At 32.2% G+C, this 25,767-nt stretch overlaps 2 protein-coding genes across 2 annotated transcripts; one reads left to right on the forward strand and one right to left on the reverse strand.

The window, feature by feature from the left end:
• Window positions 1–15,815: 15,815 nt before the first annotated feature.
• Window positions 15,816–20,043, reverse strand: LOC134282464 (uncharacterized). Its single transcript, XM_062764873.1, has 6 exons — window positions 19,909–20,043; window positions 18,445–18,509; window positions 17,402–17,597; window positions 17,199–17,306; window positions 16,397–16,478; window positions 15,816–16,005 (listed from the first exon to the last, which is right to left on the reverse strand). The coding sequence occupies exons 2-6, from the start codon at window positions 18,496–18,498 to the stop codon at window positions 15,816–15,818; spliced, it is 630 nt and encodes a 209-aa protein (XP_062620857.1). The 5' UTR covers window positions 18,499–18,509; window positions 19,909–20,043.
• A 3,336-nt stretch (window positions 20,044–23,379) lies between these two features.
• On the forward strand, window positions 23,380–25,470 carry LOC134282467 (uncharacterized). Its single transcript, XM_062764876.1, has 3 exons — window positions 23,380–23,410; window positions 23,821–23,949; window positions 24,057–25,470. Exons 1-3 carry the CDS (start codon window positions 23,380–23,382, stop codon window positions 24,824–24,826), a joined length of 930 nt encoding a protein of 309 aa, XP_062620860.1. The 3' UTR covers window positions 24,827–25,470.
• Window positions 25,471–25,767: the final 297 nt, after the last annotated feature.

Consider the following 25,767-nt stretch of genomic DNA (forward strand, 5'->3'; position numbering starts at 1 on the left):
TTCTTCCAGAACTGCTGATAAGCACGTATGTTTGTGTTTTGAAAAACGATGTTGCAACATACTAAATGAAATTGTTAACAAGACTGGCGTTGGATATATTCGGAATATATTTATGTTAAGTTTCAATGGCCAAACACGAGCATTTGTTAGATCATAGCAAAATACGTCTGACTCTTATATTTTTTTGTCTGTACCCTTGCACACATGTAGAAGTAACTAGGCTATGACCGGTGTCAATTTCAGCGAAACAGCACAAAAGAATGGTAATGAACTGAGATGGAGAAGAATCCCCAATAATATATGAAATGAACGTTACCGAAGTGACGTGACATTCATGTAGTTGATGACAAATAACCTCGTTTGTTACATTATGATTTCTTATATTACTGCCTTAAAACGCCTCATTGAAATGATTTTTATGTCAATAATTGCTATTTTTTTTCCATATTTTCTTATCACTAATTTACATATTATTACAAGCTTGAAATGTACGTTACCTACTCATAATCTGAGGCAATCGTGTCTTTATAGTGGCGATTGTGACATATAACACAATGTGATTACAAAGAGAATCTTTTTTGGAATAAACTGAAACAAAACTATGAATTTTTAGATGAATTTTAAGCTTTTTATTAAACAGAAATATATCTTGAAATGTACGTTACATTCACGTAGTTTTCTAAATTGGCATGGATATATGTTAAAAAGACAGTAACTACAAAATAGAATTTTACTACATGTACATGTTAGGTTCTAGTATCTATAGAAAATGCAAAGATTCCAAACTGATCGCTGTAAACAAAACAGAGAGAAGAATTCAAAGCATATATTTAAAAAATGTTTTTGTACATCTGGATCAAAAAGTAACCTTTGTTTTTTGAAAGGAAAAATCAAACGCACGTTCGTATGCCGAGGAAATATGTTGCTGACAGAGTTGGTAGGATGTTCTGGTGTTAAGATGAGATATTCCAATTGTGATTTTAATTACTACATTTTTTTTGACGTATCTTTTTAGACATTGAAAAAAGAGTAACGTACATTTCAAGCTACATTTCTGAATAAAATCACCCTCTACTTTATCGTCTTGTCATTATTCCATGTATTATAATTTGATGAAAAAAAATCTGGAAACAAAATCTTCAGATACTTTCTTTCAAAGGTAATTGATAGAAAAATTGTTATCTTGAACTTCATTTTTTATTAAAAATTCAGAGAGGCATTTGTGCCCTTATATTGAGAATGGGTGTAAAATGTTTCAGAAGAAGAAATATTTCTGTGCAACCGAATATACAGCTTTATATATTAAGAAATAATTATTGTCCATGACGACAATAATTCAATTTGGCTTCAATCAAAGCTAATAAAGAAATTTCAATCGCAAATATTAACAACAGAAGTTTATAAATAAATTATTTTTCTGTCATTAATTAGTTAATTAAAAAAAATTGCAATAAAATTTTTCGATGTCAAACATGCAGCTCATATTGCTTTAACTGTAAAATGTTAATTTACTCCTCACGCGACAAATTTGCATACATTTAATCATTTTACAACTACTCGGCGAAGAAAGACACGTGCGTTTCTTTGCTTGTTTTTTTTTTCATTTGTCGTATCTTTATGTACGTGAAGTCTGCAAAGATGATCCTTTGTTTGCTTTCGGATTTGTTTGTTACATACGCTGTTGGTTTTGCTTTAAGGTATATTTGTTCTGCGAAAAGGTCATGTGCATGATTATGCATTGTATATCATCTGTTAAGTTTTAACTGGTCATTGAAATTAAAATAATTGTTTTTTTTTTCTCATTTGTGGTAATTTTTGCCCTTTCCACTGCCTATACACCTGACTGTTACATTTTCACGGATATCGACGTGGAATGGCAACAAGTGTTCATGCTGGTTATCTAACATTACATTTGTTCATATATTATCCTTAGTTACGTGTTCTTGTGGTTGTTTGTATACTGCACTGATCTGTGCAACTGTTTTAACTTTTTTTTTTTCGGTATCTTAGTCTCCTCCATTAAAAGAAGTTCACCGTTATTTTTTGTAGCTACCAAGTGAGTACTGTGTAGCATACATCCGTCTATACCGGTGAGACTGAGTACACTGGAGTGACAAAATGAGAAGCTAAATATATAGAAGCCGTCAGATAAAGCTTTAACCTATGTAGAAATTCCCTTAAGAAAACTATACTTTTCTCTAATATACTGTTATTAACTTGCTTATTTATACAATTTGTTTCTTTTTCTTGCCTTAATTCACATATTGTTTTTTTTTTCTAACTCATTGTTATGATGCACAGTTCAGTATTGATTCTGGTTCCAGATTTAATCGATTTGTTGTACGCATTGCAGTGACTATTACAACTTTAAAATATCTTGCCGTTTCCCCATTTTTTTTAAGTATTCCAGCTTGTGTGAGTGTAAAGTGATGCTATGTGTGTCTGCTTGCTGGTCTGTTATACACATACATAGCTATATAGAAATAAGATTGAAACAGATTTTGTGTATTTGACTGAGTGTCCAATTGATTTTTCCCCCAAGAACTTGAATAACGTATTATAAAACATGTTAAAGAAGCAAAGCAAAGGCATCTTTTAAAAAAAGAGTGGGGACCCTATACCAATGTAGCTAGCCTGACTAAAATGATGCCAATGGATGTAATACACAGGTATCACTAATAAGAAAATCTATGCAAGACCCTGACGAACAACCTGCATCCCATATCCATAAAGATATTGTTTATGTTAAATGTATATAAGTGGTAAATGATAACAAAAATAATTACAATATATGTAGTTTTCAACATAAGTTTATAAACTGTTGTTTTTAAGCAAAGACAAATTCTGTGTTTGTGTTATTGGATGCTTTTTTGTCCTTTGTAAATAGAAAAAAAGTAAATATAGACAAAGGGAATGATGGTTTTGGTTTATTTTATTTTGAGTCTAATCAGTAGCTCGGGATTTGACATTGATACTTAGAGTTCTTTTCTTTTCATTCTTATATTGGGAATATACGAAAGAATGTTTTAAATGCCTCATTTTAATTAAGATCCAGGTATTTCTGTATTAAAGAAGATTGTTAAGGTATTTTATTTAAATACTGAGTGTGCAAACAGTCTAAAAATTAAAATATAAAGTCGAATTATACCCCCCTCCACACCGCCACTCACAAAATATGAAAAACGGTCCGGTTGATTAAATATTTTGAAAAAAAAAATTCTACTACAGGCTTTCTTATGAAAGAAATATACATGTATAAACAAGTGCACATTCCAATTCGATGTATCAATTAAAGAACGGAAATGGATATAAAATAGAAATAAAACATTAAATTACAAGGAAAATAATTTTTTTTAAATCGAAAGATACAAGGCAATAAAGAAAATTGATATATATCTTTTTATGAAAGAAATATACATGTATAAACAAATGCACATTCCAATTCGATGTATCAATTAAAGAAAGGTTATGGATATAAAATAGAAATAAAACAATAAAATGCAGGGAAAATATTTTTAAAAAATGGAAAGATGCAAGGCAATCATGAAACAAATCGATTATATACATGAATCTATAAATGTACAAAGTAAAATATACTTCACAAGTACTTACATTCGCCAAGTTATATTTTTATTTTTTCTTGTATCAGTCTTGTTCTATTGTGTAATGAAGGTTACCTATAAAACAAATACAGTGAAAACTGTCTAATCCGACACCTGAATAATCCTATACACTGTGAATTCCGACGTCAAATTTCTTTTCCAATTTACTATTTTCCTTGTTTTTAACACTGTGCAATCCGACACCCTGTCTATTCCGACACAACATTTGTCTCCCAGTGCATGTCGGATTAGACAGGTTTCACTGTACATATAAGCACTGAAAATAAATTACGTGTATTGCTAAATAAGAAATTGATCATCTATGGCAATGTTTGGGAAAGACAAGCGCCTATCATAATTTTTTTTAATACACCCTAATATCGAGAAACATTGATTGATAAGAACTTCACAAATAGGCCTACATTTGTTAGATATTTTTAAAACGACATTTTAAACGGCAAACAGAAGCTGGAAGGGTATCCCTTTACCCTATTGACTACTCGAATGGCGAACCGGAGACTTTCACCTGGTTCCCTATTCAAATTACCGTAAATGTCCTTATAATTTTTTTTTCAAAAAAGAACTTGAATAGCGCATTTCATCCCATGTTTAACCGTTTATCCCGTTGATATAGCTCATGTGATATCGTTTTCATATCACACAGTTGTGACGTCACAATGGATTTTGCGTTAGAGTGATGAAGTAAAATGAAATGGAGTCCTATATAAAAACAGTCTGTGTCAAACACTGATCGTGGTGTATAAACATGGGATAAAAAGAATCTCACATGATTTGTAGTTAGATATGATTTTCATGCAACGACAAATCATGTGAGATCCTATATATAAAACGTGTTAAAGAAGCAAAGTAAAGACATCACTTAAAAAAGAAGAGTGGGGACCCCAAACCAATGTAGGTACATTAACTACATGTATAGCCTGACTAAAATGAAGACAATGGATATAATAATAAGAAAACCTTCTGCCAGAGCCTGTCTAACAACCTGCATCCCATATCTAGACCTTCTCATTTATACAGGAAAGCGATAAAAAATGTTACAAGACTGGGAACCTATTAAGCTAAAGTAATACTTAAAGTATTATACGATTTTTTTCTTCCAATTTTGACATTACTACCTAAACAGGTTCCAGGTCTTGTAAAACCGATTCCTTCCAGACTCCTCCCCTGTCAAAATATGAAGTTCATGAAAATATGGGATCCAGGATGTTGGCTAGCCCCTCGGACAATGCACTCTTATGCATAAATACTAATAAAAGTATTATTATATGGGTTTTTGTAATTTTTACAGAGCTAGCTAAAGAGGTTTCCAGTCTTGTAACTTGTACTTTTTTATCGCTGTCCTGTATATATATGAAGTCCAGATATGGGATGCAGGTTGTTAGTCAGACTCTTGCATAAGGTTTTCTTATAAGTGATACCTGTGTATAATATCCATTGCCTTCAATTTAGTCAGGCTAGCTACATTGGTTTTGGGTCCGCACTCTTCTTTTTATCTTTTGCTTTGCTTCTTTAACACGTTTTATAAGGCGTTATTCAAGTTTTTTTTTTTTAAATAAAATATTGGGACATTAACGGTTATTTAAATAGGGAACCGAGAGACAGCCTGCGGTTCGCCATTCGAATAGTCAATAGGGTATAGGGAATAACCTTCAAACTTCTGGTTGCCATTTTAAGCAATTTTTTTTGCTGGATTTAATTTGAAAAAAAAACAGACAAAGTACATGCATTACATGCAGTGTACCATAAATCTCAAATACATTGCCTACAGTTGCCCGTGGCGCAGTGGTTAGAGCGTCCTCTCTAGAATCTCGAAGTAAGGAGTTGGTCCTTACCTCTCTGGTTCGAATCCCAGTGTGGGACATGGAGACTAAATGTCCTTCGAATGAGACTGTTATACTGAGGTCCCGTGTCGCAGTAGGTGCTGACACAAAACAGATCCCTCTCTGCTGAATGACCCAGAGTGCCAAGTATAGTACAAAATTTGCAGCTCTCCAATGGAAAGTGGTGGCGTCTCCATATGAGTGAAACATTATTAAGATGGACGATAAACAACATACAATCAATCACATTTCCTTATAAGCATACATGTTGCATACATGTCGCTTTTCTGTTAAAATGTTTTATTAACAGATAAAAAATTAACGGTTATTTGAATAGGGAACCGAGAGACAGCCTGCGGTTCGCCATTCGAATAGTCAATAGGGTATAGGGAATAACCTTCAAACTTCTGGTTGCCATTTTAAGCAATTTTTTTTGCTGGATTTAATTTGAAAAAAAAACAGACAAAGTACATGCATTACATGCAGTGTACCATAAATCTCAAATACATTGCCTACAGTCGCCTGTGGCGCAGTGGTTAGAGCGTCCTCTCTAGAATCTCGAAGTAAGGAGTTGGTCCTTACCTCTCTGGTTCGAATCCCAGTGTGGGACATGGAGACTGGTCCTTCGAATGAGACTGTTATACTGAGGTCCCGTGTCACAGTAGGTGCTGACACAAAACAGATCCCTCTCTGCTGAATGACCCAGAGTGCCAAGTATAGTACAAAATTTGCAGCTCTCCAATGGAAAGTGGTGGCGTCTCCATATGAGTGAAACATTATTAAGATGGACGATAAACAACATACAATCAATCACATTTCCTTATAAGCATACAAGTTGCATACATGTCGCTTTTCTGTTAAAATGTTTTATTAACAGATAAAAAATCGACAATTAACCTCACCATTCAAACGATGATTTTATTTAATATCTTTGATTCAAGGACATGTACAGTCATGTTATATTTTCCAAGTTACTTTATTTAAAACTATTAAAATTTGGATTCCCTGATTATTTTTTTTTCTTTCAAAAATAACATACGTGTAATAACATCCTTTCCCATTTCGTATTCGTTAAAGTCGAACACGACTCTTAAAATACCATATGTCAGATAAATTTCCTGTCTCCGATATCAACATGCCCGAGTCTCGTATTAATTTTCTTTCATTGATTCAGTGACTTCATTTTTTAAATGTTTAACCTGTATTTGCTTTGCTTTTAATGAACTGACTGTACAATTATAGTAAACTGTAAATTGTTATTTTACTCCTGGCGTGACAAATTTGCATACATTTTATCATTTTACAACCACTCGGAGATGAAAGACATGTCCGTTTGTTTGCTTGTTTTTTCGTTTGTCGTATTTTTATGTACGTTAGGTCTGCAAAGATGATCCTTCGTTTGCTTTTGGATTTGTTTGTTACGTACACGGCCGTTGGTTTTGCTTTAATGCATATTTGTTTTGCGAAAAGGTCATGTGATTATGCATTGTATATATCATCTGTTAAGTTTTTTTCTGCTCATTGAAATTGAAATAATTGTTTTTTTTCTCATTTAATGGTATTTTTGCCCATTCCGCTGCCCATACACCTGACTGTTTTAATTGCACGGGTATCGACGTGGAATGGCAACACGTGGTCGTACTGGTTATCTTACATTACATTTGTTCATATTTTATTGTAGTTACCTGTACTTTTTGTCTATTACACTGTCCTGTGCAACTGTTGTAAGGTTTTTTTTTGATATCTCAGTCTCCTGTATTAAAAGAAGTTCAGTTTTTTTTTTGTTTTTTTTTGTAGCTACTGAGTGAGCTCTGTGTAGCATACATCCCTCTATACCGTTGAGACTGATTACACCGAAGTGACAAAATGAGCAGCTAAATATACAGAAGCCGGCAGATAAAGCTTTAAACTAGGTAGAAATTCCCTTAAGAAGACTATGCTAAAACCGTACTTTTCTCTAATAGACTGTAATTAACTCGCTTATTTATACAATTTGTCTCTATTCCTTACCTTAATTCATATTTAGTTTTTATCCACCTCCCGGTTGTGATACAAGTTGTTCTGTGTTGATTCTGGCTCCAGATGTAATTGATTTTTTATACCTATTAATGTTACTATTAAAGCTTTATATTATCCTCCTTAAAGAAATGACGTTTTTCCATATTTAAATATTCCAGCTTGTGGGAGTATATAGTAATGGTATGTATCTGTCTGTTGATCTCTTACACATATACCGCCGAAATATGGCTGAAATATTGCCGACTCGGCGTTAAAAAAACAATAATCTTACACATATGCATAGCATATAGAAATGAGAATGAAACATATTTTTCTGTATTTGACTGAGATAGACAACATAAATCGAGCTCTGGTGATAAAAGCGAATATGACACTGGAAACAAGGTTTTGACCTTCTTTCCTGTACGATTCCAAGAAAAATAGTATTTTTAGGGTATAATGCAAACATGACTACAAGAAATAAACGTACCTAAAACATGTCGTAGAAATAAATCCCTAATGTAGATTTTCCGCAACTTCCATGGAATTCCAAAGCATATTCCATGGAATTCCATGGAATTTTTGTTCCGCGGAATTCTCAAGAATTCTCCGGAGTATTGGGACGGAACTTTTTGCGTAATGATTTGGAATTTTGAATCTAGCCTGGAAAAGAGCGGAACAATGGCAGAATGGAAATTTGCGGAGGAAATCCGTGGAATTCCAGGATATTTGTAAATCTAAGGAAATCCATGGAAATCCATGGAAATCCATGGAATTCCAGGATTCCAAATTCCAAATACACGTACAATGAAAACTGAAATAATTAGTGCCAAATAGTTACAAAAAAAAAAACTCGATAACATCACAAAACATAGATCAAATCTATATTTTTAAAATAAAAAATTAATTGTTTCTTTTACAATTTTTTTTTGACAAATATTGCATATAACTCTCAGATGTACAATATAAGCACACTTTCATAAAGTATTCTCACGGAAAGTATTTTACATTAAAGGTTATTTACAGAGAAAATATGATTACTGGAGAATCAGTCACCTTGGTTAAATTAATGATAATCATGTTATGATATACATGAATTTAGTAAACTCCAGTCTGCATTTTCTAAAATAAGAAGTTAGTTTCATTAAATGAAATTCGCCATGGAATTGGGATGGTCATTGAAACCTCAACAGGGTATACATTTATAATGAACTGCCAGTGGCTTATCATGCTTATATACTGGTACAAAGTTATTGACTAGAGTGACCATGGTGACAAACACATATATTACATGCAAAAAATATGTACTACACAACTATATTGATACAATGATCCCATAAAATCAACAGATGCTATTTCCCCCCAACATACGTGCCAAAGATCCAATTTAATGAAGATCCAAAACTTCTGACGTGTTTGCTAGAGAATCACTTCCTCACTGATATTCCATGAAATAAGTAAATGGTTATGTTAGAAGGTTGACAGTTAATTGGTGTCACGAACGGATTCACTTTCAGTACGAAGGCTTAGAAAGTTCGATGTTGATCATTCCAACAGACACTTCAGACTTTCGTTCCTTACATGATTTCTGAAAGAAAAAGATGACCATTAAGATGCAGCATTATTGATATCTATATAAATATATGACAAATAATAAACAAAAGCTATACAAAACAATTGACTTTTTTTGACCTGGCAAATCAGTTTACTATGGAATATGATTTAATTCACTATCTTGCAATTTTTTGTTCAAATTAGGATTAATTCTGATAAATGTATAAATGTGAAAAGTTTATAGATGACAGACAACATCAGGCACTGATCAAAAAACTCACTTAGGCCTTAAAATGGTTCAGGTAAGCTAAAACAAAAAGGTTTGAGCTCAAGCTCAAAGCCTGACTAAGACTGAAAAAGATAATTTCAATTCATGTGATTTTATTGAATTAGAAAATAATTCAGAAATCTTACCTTTATGTTTTTCTTTTCATACACCTCTTGTCCTTGTGAGCATCCGGATTCCTGTAAAATGCATGCAGTGCAGTGCAAGTAAAATCTGCATAGGGTGAATTCACCATGCATCGGACACATACCTTGCTTCGGACAACTTTAGACAATAACCTCTCTTTCAACTTAAGAGTTCCGTGTACTTATTTGTTTCTGTCTTAAAGCTGAAGATTTAAATTTTTTAATGATACCGATTATTATTATCATGTTGTGATAAAAATACCCTGAGAATGGCCTTGAAGTTACGTCATATTTTACATCATCAAAGGGGAATAACCAGAAATCTATGACTTTGCGATTTTTCGAGTTATCGTTCTTAAAATTCGACTTCAACGGAACGAGTAAGACTTTGGTGAATAAAGTCAAAAGATTGGTAATTTTACATAAATTTTAAAGAAATTTCACTTAATTATTCGTATAATTCTCTATAGAGGTGGTTTTCAACAGTATGTTCATTTCTCCGTACATCGGACACAAATTAACCATGCATCGGACACTTTCCGATGCAAAGGTGAGCACTACCATTTTCATACAGAACCCAGCTGATAGCTGTTTTTTGCAGAAAAAGAAAATAAAAACTCTATATTTTCAGTCAAAATACAAGTTATCGATATATGACGTCTGGAATTTGACTCAATTACTTTCAACAAACCAGAGTATGATAAACCATGAAAAAAGGCGCGAATTACCACATTATTATATAGTGACGACAAACCACGTAATTCTTCCCACACATATATAGAAAAAAGTATTATTATACCTCATTCTAAGTATTCTACACAACGCGTTATCTGACGGGTTCTAGGTTATCGCGTGATCGGGCCGTAAAACTTATTATCATACCTCATTATAAATATTCTACACAACGCGTTATCTGATTGGTTCTAGGTTATCACGTGATCGGGCCGTAAAACTTCATATTTCCCGTCGTCGGCACGCTTTTCATCATATTCCACCTCTTCGGAACACCTAGTGAATTTTCCCGCAATATAGTTGTCGTTCGTTGAACGAAAACTCCCGAGAGTAGTAGACGTCACAATAGCCTGATTTACGTAACAAAACTGATGACAATGCGTTGACCAAAGGGTTTTATAGTAACTTTACTGAATTTGAGAGCGGTGCCGAATTTGAAAGTTTATGTTTATTTCAAAGGTTTTGCTTGTTTCTGTATAATAAACAATTAAACTTATTCAGCCAAGAAATATCATATTCCCCTCGGGCGAAGCCCTCGGGGAATATGATTTTTCTTGGCTGAATAAGTCTTCATATTTCCCTCACTATCATGCAATAAATGTATAATATTTCACGGCCGTCGGCACGCTTTTCATCATATTCCACCTCTTCGGAACACTTAGTGTATTTTCCCGCAATATAGTTCTAGTTCGTTGAACGAGAACTCTCGAGAGTAGTAGACGTCACAATAGCCTGGTTTACGTCACAAAATTGATGATAATGTGTTGACCGAAGGGTTTTTATAGTTTACGTAAAAAATGAAAGTGCATTTGAGAGCGGTGCCGAATTTGAAAGTTTATGTTTATTTCAAAGGTTTTGCTTGTTTCGGTATAATAAACATGCAATTCATTGCATGAATGTTCGGGAAACACGAAGACTTATTCAGCCAAGAAATATCATATTCCCCTCGGGCGAAGCCCTCGGGGAATATGATTTTTCTTGGCTGAATAAGTCTAAAGAAATATCATATTCTCCTCGGGCGAAGACCTCGGGGAATATGATTTTTCTTGGCTGAATAAATCTTCATATTTCCCTCACTATCATGCAATAAATGTATAATATTAAATGTTTCTTTTTCTTTTGTTTTACATGTACTCTCTAAAGTATTCGATCACTAATGATCAAATTTTGCTATACGTTCATTCTTTCGACTTTATTTTATGAGTAAAAAAATATTAAAAGAGAGAAATAAATATATATTGTTATGTGAAACGATTAAAGGTCAAGTACGGAGATTTTTGTAAAATTGGAATAATATATACATAATTGTCTGCCGGTCTCATATGATTTCAATTCCCATAGCTGTTTAATTGAAAACCGCCTGCTATGACTTCTGCTGCGCGATTAAAATTTACCTGGGCTATCAATATTTTTTTAGGGACGCGAGTTATCGCCCATAACGTATTACGTCATCAGAGACAACTTTTGACTGCAGCGACTGAGCTAAGACTGGTTGTTTACAAGTGCCTTTCAAAAATTCTTTCTAGGGTTATACGAATATTTTTTAATTTAAATTTTCTAGAAAAACATAGAGACGGGTTGAAAAAATATCACAGGGTAAATACATGTACAATAAAAGGATGATTATTCAATCCCTGTGTTGTGTTTTTGTATTATCTGCATGATTATTCCCACAGTAATTTACAATTTGAAACAATGACCTAAATTTTAACACGCGGAAGTGCAATTAAAAGAAAACGAGTGTATAAACAAATTCGTCTAAATAATTTTTTCCGATATTTTTCGATCCAGATTGAGCATGTTATCAATTTTTAGTATAAATATAACATGACAGAATATCAAATGAATCAATAAATGACTTATGAAAGAAATTTTAACATCCAAACTTACCACGTGTTGTTTTCTTAGTTACGAATCACAGATTTTCGAATAACGAAAAATGCCGTTTTACTGGATGCAAAAACAAGAAAAGCTGACAGAAGTGTAAATACTATCAAAACAATTTACGAACAAAAATATCCCATGGAAATTATGTCTCAGAGATGGTTGATTTAATTTTAATAACCCATGTCACTCAAAGTTTCTCAATAAATACTACATTTTTCATATTGTTTAGTTTTAGAAAAATAATCATTTCAATCAACAAGTAATACTTATATACTTTATGTAGAATCTTCTTTAAGGTATATATTTCTACAATAATTTTGACCAACTGGTTTTATTTATCAAGTTGGCAACAATAGAAGGCACCTGATTCTATACTGAAAAGTCGATTCGAAACAAGGAAAATAGGGGGGGTCTTGTTTTTGACAGCTCTGTTCCTGTACCACTCATTTTTGGAAATTTTGGTACCACCTATTTAAAAAGCTTAGAAATACAAATTAAATAACAACAAAGAAAATTTGAAAATTCAAAGATGTGGGTTGTGAGTAAGACGTAACTAGAAACCGAGTCGTTACTGTTAATAGGACTGTAACACATCGTCTGTGTACAGCGCATTAACAAACATCCGCAAAATTTCAATACATGAATTTATAATATTTAGTTAATCTATCTGTAAGCAAGCAGAGAAAAAAAAATACACACGTATCTGGAAAATATAGTGACCATACGCATTATTATTTCAAACCAGATCAATTAATTTTATACGGATTTTTTTTTGTATGGGACCGGCATACCGGGGAAGTGGAGAGTTATTGAGTTTGCACTGAAAAAAAAATGCAGAGAGACTCAGAGGATTGTCTTCTTAAAATACTAGCATATATATTATTTTTTTTTTAGTTAACTTGGATTTTGTCTTAAGAATTATAACATATTCACTCTGTCTTATTTTTCAAACCACTCGAACAAAAATAAGACACAGGAGTTCAATAAAATCGCTACATTGCAACAAATTCCATCTCACGACTATCGCTGCATTTCATCTGTCGGGTGCTCATTACCGCTACATCTTCCGAAATCACAAAATTTTTACATTGTGAAGATGGCGATTGCACAGAGTATTGTGTTCAAAACCATAAAATTCACTCACAATATCGTCAAGGTACAAGTAAAATTACGTTTTGTTTTTTGTTTTTTTTTTGTTTTGTTTTTTTTTTGTTTTGTTTTGTTTTATAAAAAGTTGGAGAGGGGGAGGCATGAGAATCTATATTGAAATTAAGGACATAAAGTCACGAGAAAGGTTTATTCATAGTTCTCTATGTGAAGTTATCCTCTGCAGGATTGTGCATAATTATAGGTTTCTATGGTGAGACTGGAGAAGAACTAGTATTGGTAGGGATTACCCACAAGCGCCTGAAGTATGGCCATTCTCTAAACTGAAAGACGCACAATCTGCTTGCATAGAACGACATGTAGATGTGATTGTATACTTTTAACGTCTCTTGTGATTGACAGGGAAGTTTATAATTTTGAGATATTTTACGCTCTTACAATTTTTTTTATTAAAAAAAGAGGGGGGTATCGATCCATACTTCAGGTGCATGTGCAAAATCTTTATCCGGACCGTAAAAATAGAGTGAACAATGTCACGCTATATCTTAAGCTTAACAGGAACTCTTGGGAAAATGCTTAGAAAATGAAAGCTATTTTTTTTTTAAATGCCCCGACGACGAATATTTTGCTGCTCCGTGACTTTATGATATGTCTTGATAAATCACCAAAAATTGATGCCAATTTACAACATTTTGATATGAAATTTTGAAGACCATATAGGTAAAGAATTGTTTATATATTAAATGTGACATTTTGCCTGATTATGCCATCAAATTTTTTTTTCTGTGCAACCAGTCAAGTAATTTTTGAACGGCCATCGTAATTTCTATAGCAGGATTCTCTTGTCCTTTTATTTAGATTTCGGAAATTAATTTCCAATTTTCCTTTTTATTTAAAAATGAGACATGTTCGCATGCTGAATATTTAGTTTTTTTTCATAATTTTGATTGAAATGGGGGGGGTACGATTTGAAGCAACCACAAGCGGCCACCGAGTTATTTGCTGATCACTTTTAACTTTGCTAATAATTGTCTACCTGGTTTCACAGCTGACTATGAATACTCATCGAGTCTACTAGTTTATTAATATTAAGTAATCTAACGAACAAAACAATGTATTCTACATAGATGCAAATAATGCGCTAAAGTTTCGATTTTCATGTTGAACGTTTTTGAATATCTGTTTTTAATTTATTTTCAATACAAAAAATACAACAAATTATTGCTTCTTGGAGATTTTCCCGATTTACTTTCTTCATTCTCGGATTTTAACTTCGATGACATATCCATGTAGGCAGGCCTTACATATTCTGATTGCTTCGTAATGGGCTCAAACTTAATTGTTTGAATCTGTAAACTCAAGTATGTCTTCGAGTTTACCGTCAATAACACGGTTCAGCGTTAAAACTATTCATTTTATTCAGTTATTGGCTGTTTATAGAATAGCGCCTATACAGCTATTGTCTCTGATGACGTCATGAAAAAGACCGATAACTCTATCGCTCATGTCTATAAATAACGATATTTGAACAGGTATTTTGCGTCTATATCTGGATCTTTTTTTTAAAACAAACACACCATAAACTTTCATTTAATGCTTTTAATGAATTAAAAACATTATTTTTAAGATCTATTTTTACCGTACTTGACCTTTAAGCATTTCACCTTTCCTGTCGATTGGATCGGTTATATTTTAACTGAGATATTCATTAATAAATAATAACATAATGAAATTTCCTACTTCAAAGCAACACGAGCTAGTTTTCTCCTAAATTGCTGTTAAATAATGTGACTGTTTATGATTAAATTGTATGTTATGTAAACCTTTATGATTAATTTAATTATTTCCAGAAGAAATATCTCTGTGCAATCAAATATACAGCATTCATTTATATAAGAAATCAATAATGCACAAGACGAGAATAATGTCAGTTTGCTTAATTAATTAAAGCATACAAAAAATCTTCCATCGCAAATATGAACAACAGAAGTCTATAAGTTTTCTATTTTCTGTCTTTGAAGTAATCTGTTACAAATTTGCAACAAAAGTTTGCCATGCCAAACTTGCAGCTCATATTGCTTTAAATTATTTCACTCAGAAGACTTATTAAAAAGGTGAAGATAACGAGCAAGGATGGATCTTAAAATATTGATAGACCAAGCATCTATATGAACGGGGCATAAACACAGAGTGACCCTTGACAATTACAGAGATGGGATCATTTGCATATATTTACATCCACTGAATATTTTCTCCTTTATTTCTTAAGAAAACCAATTGCGTTAATCACTGCATGAACTACATTAGGCATGTCGCCTGTTCAGATTTCTTGATCAGTGGCTGTTCCATCGAAGAAATGAAAAAAGACGTTCGCATCATTAATACAATAATTAATCTGTTTAATCATACTTTAAATGATTATTTAAACAGATATAAATATAAACAATAAAATGCCTTTCTTTGTTTGTTATTACTGGAATTAACGGTCGCAGCTATTGCAGAAAAAATTTGCATAACCCTCTTACGCGGGTTATGTATTTTTTCTGCAACAGCTGCTTCCGTTGATTCCAGTAATAACAAACAAAGAAAGCATTTTATTGTTTAAATATAGTAGTTAGTATTTCCCAAATACCGAACCTTCAATTTTATTTATAAATCGGTTACAAAACTACAAATTCTAGTATCAAAAGAAATTTATGACTTCAGACTTACTCTGTTTACGAATCTTCATATAAAGGATAAGAACTAAACTCAGTGCAAAAACAGACCCTACAGACAATACGATAACTACAGGAATTAAAGCTGTAGAGCTAATTTCTTCTCTTGGCGACTGCTCTTTTGGACAAGTGCAGTTTGCTTCTATTTTTTCTCGCCTGAAAATTCAAGAGCATAGAGTATGATATACAGTCTGTACATGTATGAGAGGGAGGAACTTCTTGATGGAATTTTTTGTCTGATTTCAGAGAAAAAAAATGTCTATGGAAACAAAATCACACTGAATATGCATAATTAAAATGCATATAAATGAAATCTGAATGTTCATAGTAGATGCATGACAGTTTTTTTCTTTTAGCACTATCTAAAAAAATGTTTTATTCATTTAAATAAGGTTTGTAAAACTCTCCTAGTAGATTTTTATGTCATTATTTAATATTAAGGTAAACAAAATCCTATCAGTTATACAAAGCAGGGCCGGTGTGTGAGAGATTTTAAAATAATTCAAGTATGTATAAGATCAAATCATTTTGCATATCTAGAACTCACGGCATTTGTTCAGAGTATCGCTTTTTCAAGCAACTAAGATCTGCTGTGAAACAGTTTTCAGCAAGCCTTAAACATGCTGGATCTGTAATAGAAAAAAACGAGGACTGTTCGTAAATTATTGAGATATTGTGTCTATTTTTCTTTCTAATGAACGTCTTTTTGTGAAAATTTGCATATACGTTTGCAAAACACCAGAAATTTGTAAAAGTAAAAGAAAAGAATATTTCACAAATATTAAATTTATCTTCTTAAATGGTCTATAAATGGGTCAATGGTAGGGGTACTCGGCGCTGTAACGAAATCAGATATTTAAATTATTTAATATCAACGTTCAAACCCCCCATGAACCCATAATAAAAGCGATAATAATTCAATTTATGTTGGTAATTTTTTTAATTTTGACTGCATTTTGTGTAAATTTGTTAGAATTCTGATCAGAAATACGTACATCATTTTAAAAAATCAATTGCAGTAAAGAATTCTGATAACGACGAAAAAATGGAATTTGACGTAGCGATGCTGCTCGAGGTCGATAGACATAAGCATGTTCATAATTTCCCCAGACTTTATCTAGTTATCCTATAAATTAGAAATTTTGCATATTTGTTTTATTCTTTCTTTATAAAGTGTTAACGAATTTTCTTAAATTTATATCTGCTCTTTATAGAGTTGAAATAAATGTCCCAATAATTTCCGAGCAGCCCTCGTAATGCTAATTCACTGATTTAGTCTAAATGCCTTTCTTCATAGACTATATTAATTTTTTTGAACTTTTATTTACGTACTAAGAACGTTAACTTACACAGATAAATCTCATTGCTGAAAAAGTCCTTTTCTGGACAACCGTAACTGAAATTGCCACATTTTACATGGTTCAGGATTCCAGTATAAGCCAGTTCCAAACAATTTCCTACAAGTAAGTGCAGTTTCAATGTTTCTAATGAACCCTGCAATTTGGCGATATCATATGACAAATATATATTATTCCTGAAAAAAATTAAGTACCTTTTTGAAAGGGAATACGTCTTCCTAGAGGATAACAAAACTCTATAAGAGACGAGAAATTCTTATCGGGTACACAGTGGTACCCATGTGTGTCATTGCAATGTCTCCTTACAGATGCATCGTCCCATTCTTTGGCATTCATTGGACATGTTTCTGTTGAACTGACCGGAAAATTGTATTCTAGCGTGTCAACCATCTAAATAATAACATTAGACATTAACATCATTGTATTAATTGCCTGTATAGAATTAAAAAAAAAATGAAGTTATAATAACAATCAAAGCACACTTTACTGCAAAATTATGTCTTGAAATGTACCGGTATCTTTACAGCAGCATTTTTTCATCTGATTCACACCCACTCTCTCTCTCTCACCTAATGCCTCCTTCTACATATACCACTCAATACATCCTCCCAAATATGCACATATCTATGCTTAAATAACAAAGACATTTCATCAATCAACAATAATTATTTCTTTCGGCTCAATAAAGTTTAATGAAATTGAAAATCAAGATACCATGTACTTTAAAAGTCATAGTTTTAACAACAATATTTTTTAATAACCGTGATAAATTTACATCTTCTATCGTCAATTTCCTAACTTGTGCTGCAATATTTACGCTTATCATCTTCAAAGGGGGTTTATTCCTGGCTATTGATTCGATACGCAAAAGCATTCTTTAAGAATGAATAATTCCTAATACGAGGCAAGATATTGACAAATAAGTTATTGCCTTAAAGATACATTGTATCGATAGTCTTATTTAAGTCGAATGCTTAATGACAGTTTTTACATCAAAAGTTAGACCATATGATTATCAACACGATTTTGTCCAATCTTGACAAGAAACACATGGCAACTATGCTCTGTTTTCAAAAGATGCTAATTTCTCTATTGCATTTTCTGATGTGTGTATGGTCTCTGTTTTATCTGCTCATAATATACATTGTGTCAAGAAACTTTTGAGCTTGTATACTTCTTATCTCCACATTTCATTGGTACGAATAATTGTACAGTAACTTAATTATAATACAATTACCTTTGTGTTGGCTACCTGTAGCACTACATACGTCAGAAATTGTAACACAGTCATACTAACGCTGCCTCAAGACCCTGCAATATGATAATAAACTGGAATTTTTCATCCCTACATTTTTATGAGTGAATACATGTTTTAAAAGTATCTAAAATTAAAAACAGTATACTTACAAATTAAACATGTTCATTTTCTAATTAAAAAAGATTCAGAAAATTAATTTAACACCTCTGGTCACATCAGTCAGGAAAGAAACTGTTTTGGTAAACATTATTTCTGAGTTCTTTTTTGTCTTGAATCTTATCAAAACCAAAACAAAGAAACGATCGACGCACATTAGTATTTATTTTCTTAAAATATGAAAAGTTAATGAATATTAGCTCTGGTATAAATATTGAAAATTAACAGTTAATTTTTCTTTCAAAATAAAGAACGTTTCAAACTTCTCAAAAACCCTTGTTTACAAACCAAAAGACTCGTCATTTTCTCTTTGCTTTAAGTTTATATCAAATGTTATCACTTCTGTGGGCCCTCCAATAATTTTAATTCCTTATGTGTTCATTTTTCTTTCACATAGCAATCGCCGATGGAATAAGTTTATAAAGAAACCAGTTTCGATTTAACTTTTAGCGGTAGTAAAGGGAAAGAAAAGTAATTACATAATAATTTTTGTGAACCTTTTTGACATTATCTTCTTCCCATCAAACTTACATTTAAGTCTAAGTCAATAATGACATCTTTAAACACTCCATAAAGATACTGATTGTATTATAGCAGTGATAAATGATCATGATGACAAAAATCATAACATGATATGTAGTCTCAATGTAATTTGCTAAAGTGCTGTTTTTAACCAAAGAAAATTTCCAAATTTCTATGTGGATTCATTTTTGTTCTGTGTAAATAGATGACAAGTAAATAAAGATGAATAAAATGATTTTTGTTTTTATATTTTTTATTTTTTCATTGCTCGGGATTGGACATTTACATGTAATACTTAAAGTTCATTTCTTTCTTTTTTTAAATTGGGAATTTATGGATGAATTTATATAAATGCTTAAAGACCCAGGTTCCTCTACCAAATAATATTTGTGGAATAGGTTTTGTGTAAAAAAAGATTATAAATGTTGATTTATTTTAATATTGAGTGTGCAAGAAATCTGAAAAAAAGAAAAAGTTGAATTACCCCTCCTCATCCCCCTTCACACAAACACACGATAAGAAGAAAGTTCGGTTGATTAAGTATTTGAACGAGTGTTTCTACCTGCGTACCTTCAATAAATTAACAAGTGAATACATGTACATACCTAACCCATATATCTATTAAAGGACGGTGATGAATATGAAATAGAAATAAACAATTCTATGCAGGCAAAATTAAAAAAAAAAACAAAAGAATCGAAATATACTGTACAAGGCATTGATAAAACAAGTTGATTAATTATCTATACAAAGTAAAACTTAAACAAGTACTTATGTTCACCAAGTTTTATTTTTATTTCCTCATCTATTGATTGTGCACTATTGTGTAATGTAGGTTACCTTTAAATCATGTCTTTACTTATCTAACATTGCATTCTTATCTGTTGTGTACAAGGAAAGACGGATGGATTACAGATAATAAGTTAACGTAAATAACTTAAATAAACCCACTTTGTTATATACGTGTAATATAGACATTTTATATACAAAAACTATCTTTCTTTTTCAATAACAACAAAAAACTACTGCAACCACTGTTAAGAAATACGTATATCTTTTCAAAACCGAATTATATAATAGCAATGAATAGAAATTACGTGTATTGCTAAAATAGAAATCGCTCATCTATTTATAATAGGGATCAAATAGGCCTATATTTGTTAAATACATATATACATTCATAAATTTATTTTTTTTAAACGACTTTATTACAAATTCTTTATGTTAACTTTAATTTGAAAAGCAGAAGAAGTACATATACCACAAATCTCAAAAACATAGCCTACAAATAATGTAAACTTTTCTGGTATATTTTTTTACAAACAGATAAAACTTTAGCAATTAACCTCACATTTAAACGTTGATTTAATAAAACAAGATTCTTGATTCAAAAGCATATACATAAATATTCAAATTTGTATTCCCTGATTCTTTTCTTTTAAAAATAACATACATGTCATAACACCCTTTCCCGTGTCGTTTTTCTTTAATCTGAACATGATTCTTAAAATGTTATATGCCAGATAAACATCTTATCTCTGATATCAACACTTGGTTATAATTAAGGAATAGATGTCTTGTTTTTAGATTTCATGATGTGATCAATCCATTGGCTTGCGGGATAATTTGCATAAACGCCTGCATAAAATTATCACGCAAGCCATTTAATTGATCATCGTCATGAAAATCGAAAAATCTGACAGTTATTCCTTATATTTATATGCTCTTGATTCCGCCAATCCACGTGTTACAAGTCCTGCTTCTGTCTAACTAGTTGTCCCGTCCTGCACATGATTTTTTAACCGCGCCAATTGATGAACCAGTACATAGATGGAGAAATTAATAAGTTATTATTATCAACAATAATAATATCCGTTATGTGACAGAATTAAAGGAACTGTATTTGTTTTATTTGTTATAATTTACTTTTGACTTTTTATTTGGTAATTATTGTGGAGTTGTTTGGTGTTTACAAACTATTTAGATCGGGATCAATTGCCTATTTTGAATCTTAATTTACAGCCAATCAGCGTGGCCTCTCCCAATCACGTGATCATTGTTTTTATTTACCAAAGGAGAAAGACACGCTTAATTGCAAGCGAAAATGTTGTCGAAAAAAACTCCGTCTACCTCCTTTCTTCCACCGTCTTATATTATATTTGTTATACATGTACATGTATTAGTGTTCATACTTGTTTGTTTCGCGTTTATTTTCTTTTATCCCACCCTTTTTAGTTTGCAGGCATATCAATGCCTGCTTTATGCTTTATTTAATTTTTGGGGGTCAGATTGTATAATATGATACCAAAGATTTTTTCGTTCTTTCGAAGTTTTTTCTAGTCTTGTCTGACCCCCTTAATATGTTTATTTTTTGTTTTACGTCATTTACTTCAATAAATGACATTTTTTTCACTTTCATTACTGTCGTTATTTTCTTTTAATCCATCAAAAAATAGCTCAGTTGACTTGGCTTCGGTCTTGCATTAATAACAAAGGAACATAGGGTAAAGTAACTATTTGTTATTATCTCTGGCAAAGACATTGGAAATGTAAATATATACCCTTGTATTAGATGTATCTGATATACATGTACACTCGAACTCATGCCCGAGTATCGTTTTTCTTGCATTGAATCAGTGACTTTATTTTTTATGCTTAACCTGTAGTTGCTTTGTTTTTTAATGAACTGGCTGTATAATTATAGTAGACTGTAAATTGTATTTTACTCCTAACGTGACAAATTTGCATACATTTGATAACTTTACAACCACCGAGTAATAAAAGCGACGAAAGACATGCCAAAACAGGTAATACAAATATGGTATATTTAGCAACATTTTTTTAAATCTTGAAGAAGTCAGAGGAGTTCGATTGCGAGAAATAAAGGAGTCATTGAGAGATATGACTGATACGGATAATCTCTTCGAGCCATGTTCATATAGAATCCACAATACTGATGATGAGTAAGAAAGAGGTTTAAAAGAACATTACAGGGACCCCATATGTATCTTTGGTTATATAATTTTATGACGTTTCGGAATCCTAGTATATACGACATGCTACAGTTAATGTCATAAAATATTCAATACCTGTATTCAGACTTCTTAATTCTGTTTAGGTCATGCAACGTTGCTTGGAGAAAATACCCCAAAATTTGTAAGTTATGCAGTAAAGGGGAAAAAGTGTAGGATTTGTTCTGCTGCAAAAGCGAAAGGAGTCCCTCCACGTAAGCACAGATGCCAATGTAACTGGTCTGGCTCTGCCAAAGCTATGGAGCCGGCCATGGCCTGTGAAATGATCCATGGAATAATCAATGAAGGATCAAGGGTACTACGGTATTTATCAGCTACTGCTTTTTCTCCCTTTCTTTCTATTTCTCATTCAATTGAGGGCAAGTAAAATGAGTAAAATATTTACAGTTGCATCAAAACATTCTAAAATGATGTGAGTATGAGTAAACAGTTGGATGATATGTCATAATTTTAATTGTAGGCTGAAAATCTTGTAATGGATAATGACTCCACTACAGTTGCCCGCATTAGAGCAACAGTTGATAAGAACATCTCCAAGCAAGCAGACAGGAATCATACGAAGAAGGCGTTTACAAGTTCTTTGATTTGAGCAGGGAACACAAAATTTTGAAAAACAACAAAGTTAGAAATCACATTGAAAAGTGCTTTATTTACTGCATAAGCCAGAATAAAAATAAACCTGAAGATTTGGCAAATAATTTGATGAAAATAGTACCACATCTATATGGTAAGTTAAAAAAAAACTATATAACTGTTTAATAAATTTATTATATTGTTCTGAAAAAGGTAAAAAAAAAACAGAAGCGTACAATACTTATTGTAGGAGAACATGATTCCTGTGGATTGTGGTGTAGAAATGAAAAGAAAGATTAAAAGCCAAGGAACTTGCCATATGGAAAGCCCCTCTCTGATCATGACCTTAGAAATGCTTTAGAAAAACTCCTTTCTAATTATGCAGCCAAGGCTGATGAATTGTCTGCCATGGGATCGACTCTGCTTAATGAAAATTTCAGCTATATGGTGTCCAGTAAAGCACCCAAAAGATTGTAAGTTTGATATGTTTGTAAACGGATCATAGAATATTACAGTTCGTGGGAAATGTTTCTTTATATGTTTTCAACATTAAAAAAATGGTAATCATAACAGGTATTATGGAGTCTCAGAAAGTCTCCGATCTAGAGTGTCAGCTTCTGTATGCCAAAAAATGACGGTTATAAGTACATTACAGAGGTGTGGTAATTGAGTTTTCAGTATTGAAAGTTATATTTGTGTTGTTTATTAGAAGTATTATTTGACACCTTTTAAAAAAAATGTTTGTTTGCTCTCTCTCAACCTAAAAAAGATTAACCCTTGATAACTCAAATTAAAACACTAAGTTGGGAAGCAGAAAACAAACAGTTTTTTTTTATTTGGACCTTTGTTTGTTATGGTATTCTGACATTCAAAGCTACTAACTACTAATTGTTACTTTAAGTTTGATCAGATTGTGTGTATTTGTTGTTCTGTTATTTACTTGTCAAACATTTCTCGAATTTGAAAAAAAACATTTTATACTACAGATATTGTTGGCATTAATCAAATGATGTTCTAGGAAATTCCTCTCTCATAAATACATGTGTTTTTCCATTTTCACTTTTTTGAACAGGTGAAACTTACCAATCAAAGATTGCTCTTCAAGATCACACTGATCTACAGGACATTGATTTGAAGCAAGACAAAGTTTCTCCAGATCATAGTCCAATGATGTTTTTTGACTTAGAAACAACAGGGCTTGGTAAGTTTACTATTTTTTTCAGCTTGTAAATAATTTCTTATTTGTTGGTAAATATAAAATTTACATCTTTGCATTGTAAGTTCTAATTGTCTAAATCATAATTGTAGCCAGAACATCAGATATTCTACAGATTGCTGCAGTATCAGGGGATGAAGAGATGAATGTCTATATGCGACCAACAACACAGATTTGTCTTGAAGCTTCTGCGGCCACTGGGATGACGTACATTGGTGGAGTGCTAAAACATAAAGGACAAACAGTGACATCAGTTTCTCCAGAGGATGGTCTTAGATATTTTCTTGAGTTTTTGAAGAAAATTTCCAAGCCCATTTTGGTTGGCCACAATGTGCAGAATTTTGATGTCCCAGTCTTAGTGAATCAGCTGGCAAAATATGGTTTATTGGAACATTTCAAAGAAAATGTTTCTGGATTTCTTGATACATTAAAACTGGGAAAAAAAATCTGGAAAAAGGGGATTGATGTAGAGAACTATAAGCAAGAGACTTTAGTGAAATCGCATCGTAAAATAGAGTATGATGCACACAATGCAGTGGCTGATGTCCAATCACTTATGCAACTCTACGAGAAAAAAATGTCTGATATGTCATCATCGGATGATGTGTACGCTCTGTCATACTATGCATGCAAGTCATCATTAGACTCCTTAGTGGAGTCTAAAGTTATTTCATCCCAAACATTGAAGAAGCTTGTTGATTGTTCCCTTAGTCTATCAAAGCTGAGATGTATTCACAAGCGTGACCCATACAATGGAATCAGGAATGTGTTCAGTGAACGTTCAGATGGAACAAAGATCCCAAGAGTATCAAAATCCAAAATCATTATTGACAAAGTTGTGGCTTATATGAATGCACAATGAGAAAATTTACAAATATGTACCATGTATTGACTATTGGTGTAAATATTACAGATATCCCAGGTCCAGATATTGAGGGTCAAGTACATAATAAGAACTAATAAGTGGTTAGGTCTTCTAACTTTTTTGCTAAAAAATTCTTATTTACTGGAAGGTTAAAGGTCAAGGTCATTGGGGTCACTCTATAGTAGTGCCTGCTCATGTTTCACACTTCTTTAGTACATATAATGGCTATCAAAAGAATAGTTTCATAAAGGTAATTCTGCATTTTTCTTTGTATTCGAGGAAAAAAAAGGGGGGGGGGGGTAAACAGCAGACTGCACTGACTTTATCAATATGGAAAGGTATACATTTTTTTTATGTTTATCAGTTTGTGATATGTTTATTTACTTTCTTTAAAAAGACTTATTAGGTTTAAACCCACATTTTTCTTATAATACCTGAACTTGCTGATAATTTTCATTTTTTTTTTCAACTTTAGCGGAACAACATAAATGCTTTCTTTTTCATTGAAACATGTATATGTGACTGTATTGTTAAAAAAATTGTTTAAAAATATTATTTCAATTTATTTATTGTAATAAAAGAGCTACTTTTTAGCCAATTAATTAGCAACCAACATAAAAAGTACCTCAGCATGAATTTTAATAAATCTGAAAATCAGACATATCTTGATCTCATTGATATACTTATTTAAAGCTGACATGAATTCTTAAAAACGCAACATTTCGTCTATGTACGACTTGTTTCATACCAACTATAGCCGTATTCCGCCATATTTCTTTCAGATACCTTGTCTCATTGTAACGATATATACCCCAATGCGCTCGTTACAGTTGAATGATTTTTTGGTTTGGGTATCGACTTGTGCACATCTCCGATGGTAAAGCATATGAGAACACATAAGGAGATCAAGACATTTCAAAACCACATTAAACAACATA

The sequence above is a fragment of the Saccostrea cucullata genome, unplaced genomic scaffold (genome assembly GCF_032062105.1).
Source record: "Saccostrea cucullata isolate Sc308-1 unplaced genomic scaffold, CSIRO_AGI_Scuc_v1 ctg3233, whole genome shotgun sequence".
NCBI classification, from domain to species: domain Eukaryota; kingdom Metazoa; phylum Mollusca; class Bivalvia; order Ostreida; family Ostreidae; genus Saccostrea; species Saccostrea cuccullata.